General features: G+C 51.6%; 3 protein-coding genes across 3 annotated transcripts; 1 reads left to right on the top strand and 2 right to left on the bottom strand.

Moving 5' to 3' along the window:
* Positions 1–986: 986 nt before the first annotated feature.
* CABS01_02650 (C6 zinc finger protein) lies at positions 987–2,748 on the bottom strand (the record flags this gene model as incomplete). The annotated part of the gene is made up of 3 exons (XM_060536028.1): positions 987–2,517; positions 2,574–2,582; positions 2,648–2,748. The coding sequence occupies 3 exons, from the start codon at positions 2,746–2,748 to the stop codon at positions 987–989; spliced, it is 1,641 nt and encodes a 546-aa protein (XP_060393940.1).
* A 3,639-nt stretch (positions 2,749–6,387) lies between these two features.
* Positions 6,388–7,755, bottom strand: CABS01_02649 (uncharacterized protein; the record flags this gene model as incomplete). Its single annotated transcript, XM_060536027.1, has 1 exon — positions 6,388–7,755. One exon carries the CDS (start codon positions 7,753–7,755, stop codon positions 6,388–6,390), a length of 1,368 nt encoding a protein of 455 aa, XP_060393939.1.
* Positions 7,756–10,444: 2,689 nt separating this feature from the next.
* Positions 10,445–12,508, top strand: CABS01_02648 (uncharacterized protein; the record flags this gene model as incomplete). The annotated part of the gene is made up of 4 exons (XM_060536026.1): positions 10,445–10,549; positions 10,678–11,269; positions 11,338–11,421; positions 11,496–12,508. The coding sequence occupies 4 exons, from the start codon at positions 10,445–10,447 to the stop codon at positions 12,506–12,508; spliced, it is 1,794 nt and encodes a 597-aa protein (XP_060393938.1).
* Positions 12,509–14,402: the final 1,894 nt, after the last annotated feature.

Here is a 14,402-nt window from a genome sequence, read left to right as displayed (position 1 = left end):
GGGAAGTCAGCTATTGACCCCCAGTCATGGTACGCAACTGGATTGTTGCTTTGGAGATGCAATTGGGTGGATCACAGCCGGATGGGCTATCAATGGCCTGACGTGCCATCGCCGCTGGGTGATTAGCGTCGTCATGACCCTGATCAGGAAGCTATCATGGACGGTAATGAGGGGAACGCGCAGGGTGAGGGGCTCTCCGACTTGGGTGTTTATGAATAGCGACGTTACATCTCTCCAAATCTCCAACTTTGGAAGTTTAGCCGGTTCGTGGGCGGGGAAAGACTTCGGCACTAGGAAATGAAGAGTGCCGAAAGGACGGAAGAAGCGGTACGGCATCTCCGGCGAATCGGCCGGGCTTCTGTGCAGTGTTGACTAGATGGCATCTGCCGTGGGTCGCGGAAGCTGAACGACTTCAGAGACTTTGATTGATACGTTGTGTTTGCTTACTCTGGTAAACTTGTGGCCGCTTTCTTCCACCTGGCTCCTCTGTCTCTTCATCAGCCTTCATCAGTCAATTGGATTGCTGAAATGCAGGTGAATGCTGCTCCAACATTCCTCAATCAGGGGCGATGGTCATTGTGGGGATGCAGAGATAAGCAAGGGTCGTGATAGAAGCTCATATCATGATCGTCCGTCGCTTTAACTCACTCCGATCTTCGGGGCTCTTTAACATGCTTTGCGCTAAGTCTTTAGCAGCTTTTCTGTTCGCAACGTTCAGATATTCCAGCGGTCGTTGTTATTTGCAACCATAGACATGGTAACATATCAAATGCGATCTATTGCATGGTCTTGCACCTACGCGGGCGAATCGAAAAATGCACGTAGAGATCCAGAATTCCACCATCTTCCAGGGAACAGAGCGAAACCCGTGGCCGTGGAACCGGAACACCCTCCCGACAGAAGCCCTGTTGCATCGAACATGGGTAACATATCGCAACGGCATTGTAAACGTCGAAAATGCTCTTCTTGTAGTAACATGCCTATGCTCACGCGAATCCTTGTTTCATCAACGTAGCCAGCGGCATCTGCTCGTCTCTACGACAGAGATGCCGAGATAGCACCTTCTCTGCCAAGGTCGGAAGCGAAGCTGTCTCATATTCCTTGTCCCAAAGATCGCTCTCCCGAACTGCGTTGATCGACTCCAAAATGCTGGCAATTTCGCGGCTATCCCACATACCTTCCCTTCGCTTCATAGAATAGAGCAGCGAAATAGCCCTCGACTGTACATCGGGGTCTTGCGAAAAGGTGGCAACCACCACTAGCGGCGGGATCGTATCTGCAGCTAGAGCAAAGTGCGGCAGCTGTTGTGAATTTCCTTCCCCGGACGGACAAAAGGCCTCAGCCCTGTCGAGCATACTTCTCCAGATAGCTGGAGCTATCGTTTCAATGGTGGAAGTTTCGCACTGCTTGATGATCATCTTCCAATCATTTTGGATAAACGTCAATATTTGCGCCTCCTTCAAAGCCTCTGGAGAAAACGACGGATCAGACTGCCATATCTCGATGCTCATATCAATTCTGGAGCTCCATGTATCCAGGCGATGCCGTGCTTTCATCCAAGCGTCGAATATCTCATCTTCGAAGGGCGACATGTCGCCAGGTAGATCCAGGACAGAGGCCCAAGAACGTGGTGGAGGCTGGCGAAAGTTGAAGCCTATGATAGAGCCTAATGCCTTTTCAACACGGTGGATTTCGAGTCGTGCCTCGTCCAAGGTCTTGAAGGGATCATGCCCAGATGCCTCAGGTACAGCTGGAGGCCGTAAGAAGAAGTCTAGATCAGGGGTGATTTCTGCCTCGAGCAAATAGGCTGTATCGATCCCAATGCAGGAGAACATGACGGCGATGTCAGAGAGCTGATCAAAGTATTTCCTGGCGGTCTCGGCCAGACATAATTGTGAAGGGGACAAGGCTTCAGCGCCGTTCATCTCAAGACTCTCTACTGCCTCTCGAATGGAGCCGAGGATCCTACAGCCACCCCGTAGGTGCTGTATTGCTTTGTCATACCGCCCTTCTATTACCTCGAAACAAACAAAGACGAGGCAAGAGACGAGGGAAATTCTGATGGACGTAGTAGATAGATTCTTCTCCCTGTCCGCCAGTGTCGACTTGAGAGCTCTGCCATAGTACGACATGGCCAGACTTGCAAAGTCTTGATCTTCCGTAACCTTGCTCGCATGCGAATAACCATCAAGGAAAGCTCTGTGCGATAGACCGAGCCCTACCAAAGCATGTTTAACTGAGTGTGAATAGTAGCCCAGCGGTATGATGTAGTTGTTCCAAAGCTTGGTCATTAGCGCTAGGTTTTGAAATCCAGGAATGGTAACCCGACGGACGTGATGGAACATGCATTTCTCAATGAGAGTTCCGTCAATGTCCCAGTCAAGCGATGATGGCAGTTTTTCAGGTGGTTGCGTTGCCTGGTCTAGGTGTCTTTGCTGGCCGGCATCGCGACTCTCACTCATCCGATGTCTTTGGCGTGTTCGGCGGACCCGACGCCCTGCCAGATGGGCATCCTGTCTGTGACTGTGAGCGAAACTCTGTGCAAAGATCTCATTAGGATCAGCAACGCTTACTTCGAATTTCTATAGAAAGTTAGCCTAGAATGTTCAAAGAAGACTCCGTTGCTCGCAAGTGTGGCACCACGTACCCCGTGCTGTGTCCGGCCAGCGGCTCAAGTGCCGTTGACGCTGCCGGTGCAAGAGTGTTCGAATGACTGATGAAACAGTGGAACCTGCTAGTGTCTGCCATTTTTCGAATTCTCGTACACTGGGACGAAAAGCTTTCGCCTTCATATGCCCTAGACAGCCTCTCGGAAAACTTAGTCTGGGTCGACTGACAGGTGTCAAGGACTCAAGGCCGGCCTTTTCAGGGAGAGATCAGGCACCCAGCTGAGAGTTGGACGCGTGTTTCAGTGAAGTCATCACATTTCCTCTTTGGTCATTCTCGGCACCCCTGCACAGCCACTTGTAGCCCCACCTGGCTAAGCCTCAAGTAGAAGTGAAGGACAGTTGAAATGCTCACATGATATCAAGAAAAGCAGAAGAACATCAGCTTTTTGAGAGGGCAGATGATTTCCAAAGCATATCTGATGGCCAATTCGAGTAAAAATTGTGTAGGAAAAGTGTATCGAGGCATTTCGTCTGAACTTGGACTTTCATGACAGTGCCTGTACCGAAAGAAGTTTCCATGACACGGCGCTTTCACTAGCTTGTGTAAAACAAGAGCGGAAACTTAGCAAAGACATTTCTGTACATGGAAACAGAATTCAAGAATCGGTACTCGAAGTACAAGCATGAGAGTGTTGACAGTGAGAAATAGATTGCCACTTTTGCAAGGAACTGTAAGACTAACATGATGTCGGTGATACCATCTGCGAAGACCACTTAGTCATGCTGGGTGTCCTAGCAGCTCGTGGTAGAGCAAGGTTTCCAGAAAGTTTCGACCGCCAAACACAGCTGTCTATCGCTGTCTTCTTTATCGGTCTTGAACAATTCAAGCTCGAGATGAAATTGCTATCTTGAAAAATTGGAAAAGTCTTGGACATGGTAGCACCGACTTGATAAAGGTCGGTGGTCTAGTAACTCGGATCAATATTCTAAGGTACTACACTAAATGATCCTGCTGGCTTCATGATGCTAACTTGAGCAACCCGAAAGTTAGACTGCAGATTGAAGAGACTTTTTGTTGCCAAGACTGCTATTCACCTGACGGCGACGATTAATGAACATAACCTTTACAGTGACATAATGCTACAGCTTGTGCGTAACTTAATCTGCCATGGAGAAGCTGAAATTAAAGATAATAAGATAGAGAAACGTATCTCATCGTTGCGGACCGGTAATGATTCCCTAAGACTTTCCACTGTGGAATGTCGAGTATCATTGTTGTTTGCATCGAAAAGTACTATCAATTCTATCCTGTTTGAAAATATTGCCAAAAACAGGCAAAAGAGTGGAGATATCCAAAGAATAAGATCCAAGTGCTCGACTATTCGAATGAGTTGTGCTACGATCATTCAAATGATATGTTATGATCGCTTCCAACATTCTACTGTACGAAAAGCAAGGCTATAGCCGCAAATCGTGACATCGACTGCTTGATTGTAGCAAATTCGTTAAAGAGGCTGCCTCAGACATCAAAAAATGTGTTTTGTTACAGAAAGAAAGAATGCCTTCCTGGATATTATGTTTGATAACGTATCGTAGGTGGCCCCGAGAGGCATTGTAACAGCCAGGTTTTGAAAAGCGACGCTTCATATCTGCTACGTGGCCTCGTGATGATGTTTTTGGCTGGCAGAAAACAGCTGTGAGTGCGGCTCACTGTTATCCCGAGATTTGAAGTCATTGTCTACAGTTGCAGATCATTTCAGAAAGCATGAGTTGCAGTAGGTCTCACAGAAGTTGCACTGTAATGTTCCAGCAAGCTCAGATCAATGCTGATCCGGGGGATTTGACTATCCATGCCATACTCGATATTCATTAAGTCCGTCCACCGTAAACACACAACCCTAATCAGGCCCCATCGCTTAAGCTCATAGTAACCCTGAGATCTCCGAGATAGGCTTCATGGACCGTGGGTGATCATCGAAACGGAAAAGGACGTGATCGCCGTTAGAGGTTTCTACTGTATTCGGGGGCCGAAGGGTCCACAACATTACGGATGCGTGGGATGCAACATCATAGCCGACGAGATGACATGACGGCTTCGCGAGTCCAACGTCTCGTCTGACGGAGAACGTCCCGCAAAGACGATAGCTCCACGCATACAGAGACATGCCAAGATAAACTGGGCATTCGCCCAATGGAGCCCCCAAGAAGAATATTGTCGGCCCGGGTAGCGAACTGACGAATTTCATCGTTAACTGTAAGAACAGCATCATGCGTTCGCTTGCTCCCTGTCTCAGGCGCTGATGTGGCCAATCGCCTTACACCCTTACGCCGTACACAACGAAACAGGGTCAGGGTTACCCGTTTCGACCTAACAGGGGGGGATTGAAATGCTACCGATCGGCAGCGGAGGAATGACTAAGATCGGGGTTCGAAGGGAGAGATCCGACTCAATCGACCTAGCCCCCTCGGGAATTGATGTTTGATAGAGTCTGGTGTTTGCTGCCCGCCGTGATCATGGTATCGTAGCACCTGGTTGTTACATCGCGGATAGAGGGGCTCGAACGACAGTCAGGAGATGGAAGTTGAGCAAAAAGGTCGGATCAGGTACGAGATTGAAAGCGAGACCGGGACGGTCTGAGCATTTGCTTTCTCGACAGGATTCTATCTGGTCTCAACCTTTGGTCATCATTCATGTTAGGACTACCTCTCTCACGTGGTCGAGTACGAAAAGGTTTGTCATGACAGATTCTCAAGCGCACTGGGCCTCTTCTGGCCACAGAATCGTAGAAGCCACAGGAGTGTATCTAAGAGGAAAGATATCGAGGCTGAGCGCAGCACCACATCGTCTGCCCTCTCCTCGCGATTTCGGGCGCTAGAAGGGTTGAAGCACAGACAATAGACTTCAGCCCTTTGAGGCTCACTCGAACCTCGCGTATTATTGATGCTGGATTTGAACATGGTTCCCATACCCTCGTCCCGAAACTGTGGAAGGCGACCCCGGCCTAGACGAGGGAGCCAATCGCAACTTCCGGAGCGCGACGTGGGGGATGATCTGCAAATGGGGACTGGCGGATTCGGCCGAGCGATCCAAGCGGCTCAACTGCGCGACATCCTACATGCAGGACCCCTGGATCCCAAGGGGCACAATTTGACGTTTCGTTTCACGATATTCTAAACATTCCAAGGATGGGGCCAGCTTTTGCATCAGTTTCGAGCACAGAGTCTGTAGGATTTTCCAATTATTTACAAGGGTGTGATTCGTTCCAAGCAACAATTGACAGGGTTTGTACAACAACGTGATTAACAAGAAGAAGATTCCATGCTCTAGTGCTTTGTAAGAAGAACGGGATGATATGTTACAGAGAACAGATTTTTTGACCAACGTTTTAAGCAGGCCTTCAAACTAATACCAAATAGCACCAAGCACCGAGGGACCCTTTCCCTGCTTTCCCACCCACACCGTCGCAAAAGGCTACCCCCCTCCCCCCCCTGATAAACACATGACTAACACAGAGATGAAGAAGAAGAAGCAGAAGATACACCACTTACACCCAGCTCCGTAGGGCCCACCACACGTGTCGCCTCAAGCTTTCCGTCACCAACATCAGACTTTGGTCGCAGATGTCGGGATTCATACTAGTGTCACCCCCTCTTCGGTCAAATCCGCCCAGCGAAAAGTGGGCGCTTATCGTATTGGGGTCTCGAACTTTTGCGCGCGGCCACCTATGGGGAAAATGAGGGGAGGTAGGTGACCCCTCGTGGCAAGATCGTGTGGCGTTTAGTTGCCAGCAGGGCTTGGCGAGCCCAGCGTTGCGGGCTTGAGGGACGAACCGCCTTGGCTTTGCGCCTGCTGTGATTGCTGCTGAGGCTGCTTCTGGCCTTGGTTCTTGTTGCCGTTGTTCGCGTTGGCGTTGCCAGAACCAAGAGTAGCAGGCTGAAGGCCAGTGCTGGCGTTGTTCTGGTTGCTGTTCGGAGCTCCGTTGTTGCCCTGGTTGTTGGTGTTCGTGTTGGTATTAGTGTTGGTGTTCGCATTTCCATTACCGTTGCGATTGCCCTGATTCTGATTCTGGGGACGGTTGTTGTTGTTGTTGCCCTGGTTCTGGTTGGTGTTCGTGTTGGTATTGGTGTTGGTGTTGCCGTTGTTGCCAACTCCCTTGCCAATATCCTGACCACCGTTCCGGCCACCATTGTTGCCCTGATTCTGGTTCTGGTTGCCTTGGTTCTGGTTATCATTGCCCTGGTTTTGGTTGTCGTTACCCTGGTTCTGATTTCCGTTTCCCTGGTTCTGGTTGCCATTTCCTTGATTCTGATTTTGGTTGCCGTTGCCCTGATTTTGGTTGTTGTTCCCTTGGTTCTGGTTGTTGTTGCCCTGGTTCTGGTTGTTATTGGCGTTTCCATTTCCATTGGCATTACCGTTGCCGGCCTTTGGCGGGGTGGTCGCCGCAGGTGCAGCGGGAGCACCGCCCGCTGGTGGCGGAACCGAGGGAGTGACGTTGGCTCCCTCAACTTCCAAACATCCCGTGGGACGAACGGACTGGATGTTGGGTGCGCCAGCGGCAGCAAAGTACATGTCGATGTTGGGAAGGACATTGACACAACGATTCTGGTTGATGGAGTTGACATCCCTTTGCGCGGTGTCCGGACCGTTGGTGACCATGCTCTGAAGAGTATCGACAACCTGCTGGAAGTTACCCTGCGTGTCGAGCACGTTGTTGGCTTGCGTGACCATGTCCGTTCCCTGGAAGGCGGCGTCGAGAACCATCTTGTGGTTGAGCTCGTCGATCTCGGCGTTGAGCGCAATAGTGGCTTGCTTGGTGAACTCGGCGCCGGTGAAGGAGGTGGCGGTGTTGAGGAACTTGGTGACCTTTGCGGTATCCTGCATCCAGGACATGACGGCGTTCATGACCTGAGCATCGCTGACGCCATTGCGTCCGGCGCCGCCAGTGTTGGCGGTGTTGTTCGCGCCTTGGCTGGCGCCAGCTTGTTGGTCCTGCTGAGGAGCCCGAGTGTCCAGACGTCTGACACCTCGCGCGAGGAACCGGTGGCTGCCCAACGAGTTGCCTTGCGCCGGGCTGGCAGCTGGGAGGGCGAGACCGAGAGCAGTCAGGTACGAAAAGACAAAGACGTGAACGAAGGAGTACTGCATTATGGCGGTGTTGTTTGGATGTCGTAGAAACTAAAGACTAGCTCGAGTGGACCGAACAAGAAACAACACACAAGTAGTGTAAAGGGAAATAAGAGATAGGCGTCGCGAAAAGAAGAGGTGGCGAGCGTGTATGATTAGGCGAGATGGTCCTAAAGGAGAGTGATTGAATGGTGGGCCTTCCAAAGGCGTCCGACCACTTCGATGACAGAAAGAGAAAGTTGATTAGGTGAGATGGAGTAAAGAAAACACGACTGAGATCGGAAAGAGTTCACCGGCCCGGAAACGTGTGCAGATGAACAGGACGGTGGAAGGGCTTATATCAAATCTCCACAAGAAGTAGGTTGGTGGTTGAAGACGGAACAAAGTGATTGCTTCTTGGATGAAAAAGATATTGGTCTGAAAGATGTCAAGGGTGAGGGGTAGAAGAGAGATCAGGCGCATCAACGCTTGGGGAGTCGTGATGGTTGCGTTCGAAGCACTCCAGATGTCGCGGCCAAGAACAATGTGTTGCAACGCCAAGACGAGAATGGCAGGGAGGAGTGTTTAAGCAACGAACAACCATTAGCTAAGGATATGTAGTTCTAAGAAAAGACAGCAGGGGGGGCCAATGTGGGAGAAGTGGGAACAGACGATATCGAGCAGACGAAAGGGGTCAAAGTGGTTTGAGGAAATTGGGGTGAGCTGGGGCGACCTGGGGTTTGAATGAAGTCTGGTGTTGGGCAGGTGAGCAAGGATTCGTCTTCATGAGACTCTGCTCGACTCAGCAGGGGACCTCGTGGTAACGCTGCTTGGTGCCTGCATACAAACGCCAAGTCGGAGATTTGGTCCGCCTTAGAAAAGGTGGTGCGTGCCGCCTAGTCGAGTCGAGAAGGGCAAGTCGTCTCGGGTTATTGGGTAGAGAACCAGGTTAGACTGACCGAGTCAACACTATCTGGCATCTCCGTCGTCGCTAGTGCAGAGATGGAGAGAGAAGAACAAGTCTTCTGTCATCTGTCTCGTAGAGTCCAGATGGTTGTGGCGTCAACCAGCAAGATCCCTCCCCAATGGCCATTGAAGTACATTTGATGGCGAGTCGGGCGATTCTTGAACCCGTCATTGTATTTCAGCATTGTAGTGTCTGCCCGCCGGCTGTATCATTCTGAGGCGATGACTAGTTTTCTGATGGAATGCAGAGAATGGAGGCTGTCTAGCCCCAAGGCCACTCCGAGGGAATGGTCCCCCATAATCATGATCGCCTCTGATGTGACCGTGTAAATCAGCACAGACAGCCCGCTAGCGTGGAACTGCTCAATCATACGCCCAGTCAAACTTGCACGAGAAGGCGAGCCGCCAATAATCTCATGCTATGGATACGATAGCGAATTGGTGATGACGACAGGCAATCTTCCAGAAGCAACAAGGCAGAGCGCATGGGTCATGTCACCAAGTCAGAGAAAGTGTGTGGACAAACTGAAGGTGTAGTGTCAAGGACTCAAGAGGAATGGGGTGGGCGACAGGAATGTGGGAGAGAGAAAGAGGGTAGAGTCTAAGAGGAGGGCTACCTCAGCCTATAGCTGAGTCGTACTAAGCGGGATGGGAACATGAACACATAGACACAGCAAAAGGTCAGAACATGCAGAAGTTCAGCTGCAGAGCCGCGCGAGGTCAAGCATTCGCCAAGCATTTTCCCAAGTTGCACATCAGCCGCTACGAAACGAAAATCATCCCCACTTGGACTTGGCAAAGAAGATCCAAACGGGAGAGTCGGGACCCAGGGATCCGTCATTATTATGATCTTCGCCCCCTCTGGTAATGCCACCTTGTTTCTCCAGGAAGACCGGGAGGTGCTCGACTTTAGATAGCGATATGGGTGAGGTAAGCAATGAATTCCTGCATAGTCACACGTTTGCCTCTCTGTCCGCCCGGCCTCATCTGATGAAACCCAACACGGCCGGGCTCGAAACGACGAAACTCGTCTCACACCAACCGAAACCGACGAAGCCCTGCCTTGAGCCTCTTTGCCCCTCTCCATCCTCCCACTCGTGACCGGACGAAGAATGCTCCCATCCCCCATCCCTCGGCGCGGATCTGTGTCCCTCCTTGACTCTCCCTCCTTGTGTTTCCTCCTGGCCTGCTGCAAAGAGAACTGGCAAAGACTGGCACAGTCAGGCCAGGCACCCAGACAGGCCATGTTGGTCGGAAGCGTGCTGGTCCGATGATTAAGCCCGATGCCCCCTTACACCTACTTTCCTTCCAGGGGCGCATCAGCATCAACAGATTGTGCGGCCGGAAGAGGATGGGAGCGGCGTCTGCAGCGATCTCTCTTGCACAGCCGACGCCAGACAACTCATGCGATTGGAGGATGGAGCTCCTCTTCGGCTGGGCGCTGCCTCTAGACGTCCGACCACCCGATCAAATTCCATGCCGGCCGTCCGCCATGTGGCATGGCAGGTCATCATTGCCATGGGTCTGTCGACTCTGTACCTTGCCATATATCCAAGACCCAGCCGCGCTTCTCCTCCCGAGGAGATTAAGCTTACTTGACCCTCGTCTGAATGCTGATGATCCCTCGAGTTGGTCGTGCTGCTATACAAACATCTTCCCCCTAGGACCCGTGGGTTTAGTAACGGTGTCTCTCCTTCCCTAGTCATCCTCCTTTTTCCTTTTCGTGCGCTTAAACAACCCCGGTGGTTGACCCTCGTTAATCATAATGACGCTCATGAAGTTTTCACATCTTTCTTTCCTGTTTGCTGGCTTGGTCGCGGCTCAGATTCAATCTGCTCAATTCAATCAGGTCATCAACCTGAATGGGGATGTAAGTCACTAGCCTCTTGGCACACACCGGCCCTTGGTCTTCATCATGTCTGGCTCGCCTCACAAGAGGAAGATGGTCAAGGCATCTTCGCTTCACTGTCGTACACATATACTAACACAACATCTTAGATGCAACTGAACAGCTTAGTGTTCCCCGACAACTCCAAGATTGAGACATTCTCGCAGACGCAACGCCAAGTCATCGTCAATCAGAACCCCAACCCTCTCCCGGCAAGCCATGTCGTCGGTTCAACGGGACAGCCTTTCGTTCAACTCTCGCGCAACTCCTTCACTATTCAAACTAATGGAGCCACCGACCTAGTGGGCGCCCAGATTGAGTTGCCCATTGACCAGAACATGCTGTCGCAGGCAGGTGTCACAGCCGACAACACCTTCGTGGCGATGCTTTCGAGGGACCGTCAGGCGTGGATCATCATGGAGGGAGCCAAGAGCGTCAACATCACCGACGCCACCGTCCGTATGGTCAAGCTGAACCAGATCGATGGAGAGTACGTCGCGGTCGGCCGCCAAACGAGCGAACTCGGTGTCTCTTTGACTCCCTTCGGCACGCCCGTCAACATCGCTGGATCTGGCATCCAAGAGGCTGAATTCAACGACGGTTTCCGCATGTCCATCAGAGCTAGCCAGCCCATGAGCATCCGCACGGATGTCGTCAACGGCATTAGCACTGACATGGTCACCAACGGCATCATGTCCATTAGTGAGTGGCCTAACTTACCCCAAAGCCCACGCTTATTTGGATGGCAACCCGCTAACACATAGTGACAGACAACTACCGCTATCTCGTCACCAGCAACTTGGCTGGTGTTGTTCCCAGCCTCAACAGCATGACTGCCGTTGTCCAGATGCCGCGTAAGTCTTTTTTCTTGCAAATTAAGCTTTGTCTCATTGTTGAACTCGGCACTGACCGGAATATGAAACATTAGTCAACGTTGATCGACTCATGGCGATGGCCATGCGCGCAGGTGCCCAGCCCCAGTCCTCCATCACGCTCGGAATTGCCCAACGCCCGGTTCTCCAGAACCCCGGCGGTGCGACTGGTGGTCTGCAGGCCCCTCGTTTCAAGCGTCAGGAAGCCAACAACGGCACTGCGACTGAGCAGCCTCCCGCGACGGGCAACGGCAACGGCAACGGCAACGGCAACACATCTGGCAATGGTGCTGGAGCTGCCGCCGGTGCCGCTCCCGCCGTTGGACCCAACAACGGAAACAATGGCAACAACGGCAACAATGGAAACAATGGAAACAACAACGGAGGAAACTCGCAGAACCAGCCTCAAAACGGTCAGCAGCCGCAGCCCGTCGGTCCCGCGATCCCGGCCGCGACCCAGCTCCTTTTGGCTCAAACCTTCAGCCCGATCAACGCCCAGGTCCTCCTTGACAGAGAGAACGCTCGTATTGCCGTTCCTGTCAACCAGATTGACGGCGAGTTTATCCTTACCATGATGGTTGCCGGCACTCCCGTTGGCACCCAGCCTCAGCCCGCACCTCAGCAAGGCGCTCAGCCCGGCCAGCAGCCCCAGCAGGGCCAGCCTCGGCCTCAGCAGGGTGGAGGAGGTCTTGTTCAGCCTGCCCCTCAACAGGGAGGCGGCGGCATCACCGGTGCCCAGCCTGGACAAGCCCAGCCCGGAATCGCACCCGCAGGCGTTCCCAGACCTGCCAATGCCCCGAAGCCCGCCGGCGCACCTGGCCGCCCTGCACGCAGACAAGAGCCTGCGGCTCCTCCGGCCGCTGCCCCTTTCCCCATGGGACAAGGTTTCGAGATGAAGATGGCTGACCTCATGGCCATGGCCGAGTCGAAGAAGAACGGTGGCGTCATGGCCACGTGGGAGATGATGACCAACTTTGCCGCGCAGCAGAAGCCGGTGGAGCAGAAGAGGTCTGAGATCATGAGACGGAGGTCGTTCCCGGTGAGACGACGTCTGGGACAGCATTTCTAGGCTCTCTTTTTGTTCTAGGGTGGGTCTTCTAGGTAGCATGGCGAATAATATTCGATGTGTATTCTTTTCATCATAGTACCCTCGGTCGGGCGACTGCAGGGCAAGCTCAGACGGCTTTGAGGGGTTCAAAATACTCAATAGAAGAAACATTATTGGTGAACTATCTTTACATCTACGCTACTGTGATGTTCAAAGACGTAATCGAAGGTAACAGATGTGTACGATTAATCCTCGGTATTTAGTCAAAGGTGGGTATCTTCCTCACCAAGAACGATTATTGCCAGCATTTCAACTAAGGACTCGGATTAAAGTTGTCGGTTCTCGGCTGCTCAAGAGAAACAAAAAGTGGCTTCCATCAAACATGATCGCCGTCTCCAGTTTTCGACCCAAAGGAAGGGCTCACGTTCTCTGGCACTGAATCCCCCAATCACCCCGTTGCGCCTCCTGCAGAAGAAGAAACACTAAACCTCGGCCCGCCTGTCAAATGTTGGAAATTTGTTTTCCAAATACTCATTCACAGCCATCTCTCATCCCTTCTTACCGTTTCCGGCTGAGAATGCCAAGCCGAACATCAGCCAACACGGACAATGCTAAACAAGCGCGAGACCGAGACTCGCAGCACCTGTGGGCGATGGCTGTCAAGTGTCAACTGCTTTCATCTAAGGTACATGCTAAGCCAAGGGCTATGTGCGGATTGGCCGCGAAACATTCATCAAATCATATAGCTCGGGTACATGTAAGGTGAATATCTCGTTCAAAAATCTCAAATAACAGACACAGCATAAATCTACGATGAGTCGGAGTGAATGAAAGTCTTAGGTCAGATGGTGATGACGTGAACTTTGGTACCCCACGAAATGTCAGTTTTGCCCCTGCGTCACGTCACGCAATTCAGATACCATGCACTCAAAGCCATGATTGTCTGTGAACACGAAGATTTAACTCTGAGAAGATGACATATCTATGAAGTAGTGGATGCGTCCAGGCGGTGGGCCACTGCTTTCATTGACTTTGGCTCATGCCTATCTGATGTCTCTCACTCAATAGGTGTCTTCGCTTACAGTGCACTGGCGTTGGTGCGATAAGCCTTGGCATGTCTGTGAAATATGTCAAGAAGCAAAGGCTAAATAAATTGCAGAATGAAGGCTACTGATCCAATGGAAGTGAGACCCATCTTCACCAATTACATGTTTGCCTATCGATGAGTAAGCACCTATGAGTATGAGTGTCATTTGTGGAAAACAACAGTTGGAGTGAACATAACCGCGTATGAAAAGTGAAAGTCACTGAACGGAACCATTTCAAGTGCCTTGTTATCGAAGAATGAGTTCAGCGCATGGGATTCGCCATCGACGAGAGACGTGAAAATAATGCTTGTGGCCTGCCATTCTGCTGCCTGTATGATTGACAAAAGACAGTATTTCCAAATGCAAGCCGGCATCGGCATCATGGCTAATGAACCGCGATAGCGTTCCTTGCAGAACAGCCCCATTGATACGAAGCTCAACGTGGAAATCCCTGCTTCGATGACGTCCGGGGAAGTGGTGCTATCTCCATTCTCCAATGTTTGTTAGTCTTATCAGCGGCGCCCCTCACTACCCGGCAACCCCCAACTGTGCCAACTTCTCCCCGAATGTTGATGGTAACATGAATAGTGGACTTTCATTTTGGAGAATGTAACCGTTCCATTCGGAGTCGAACTGCAGCGACATGCTGGATGAACTGAATTGAGGGGGAAATCGTCCCACTAGGGGATGGATCGCCAGAGTCCCCCGCTACCGAGCTGATGGCAGCCGTTAAGAATGGGTGAGCTTCCTCGGCTGCTGGTTGAGATGTGTTGTCGCGATCCAGTCTAGGCAGAGCAATTGAGCTTCACAAAGTTGCGCTTGTCAAG

Source organism: Colletotrichum abscissum (genome assembly GCF_030869225.1).
Source record: "Colletotrichum abscissum strain IMI 504890 chromosome Unknown Scaffold_5.1, whole genome shotgun sequence".
NCBI lineage: Eukaryota > Fungi > Ascomycota > Sordariomycetes > Glomerellales > Glomerellaceae > Colletotrichum > Colletotrichum abscissum.
Note: the sequence above shows the minus strand (reverse complement) of the source record. Positions and strands in the feature narration are given on the sequence as shown.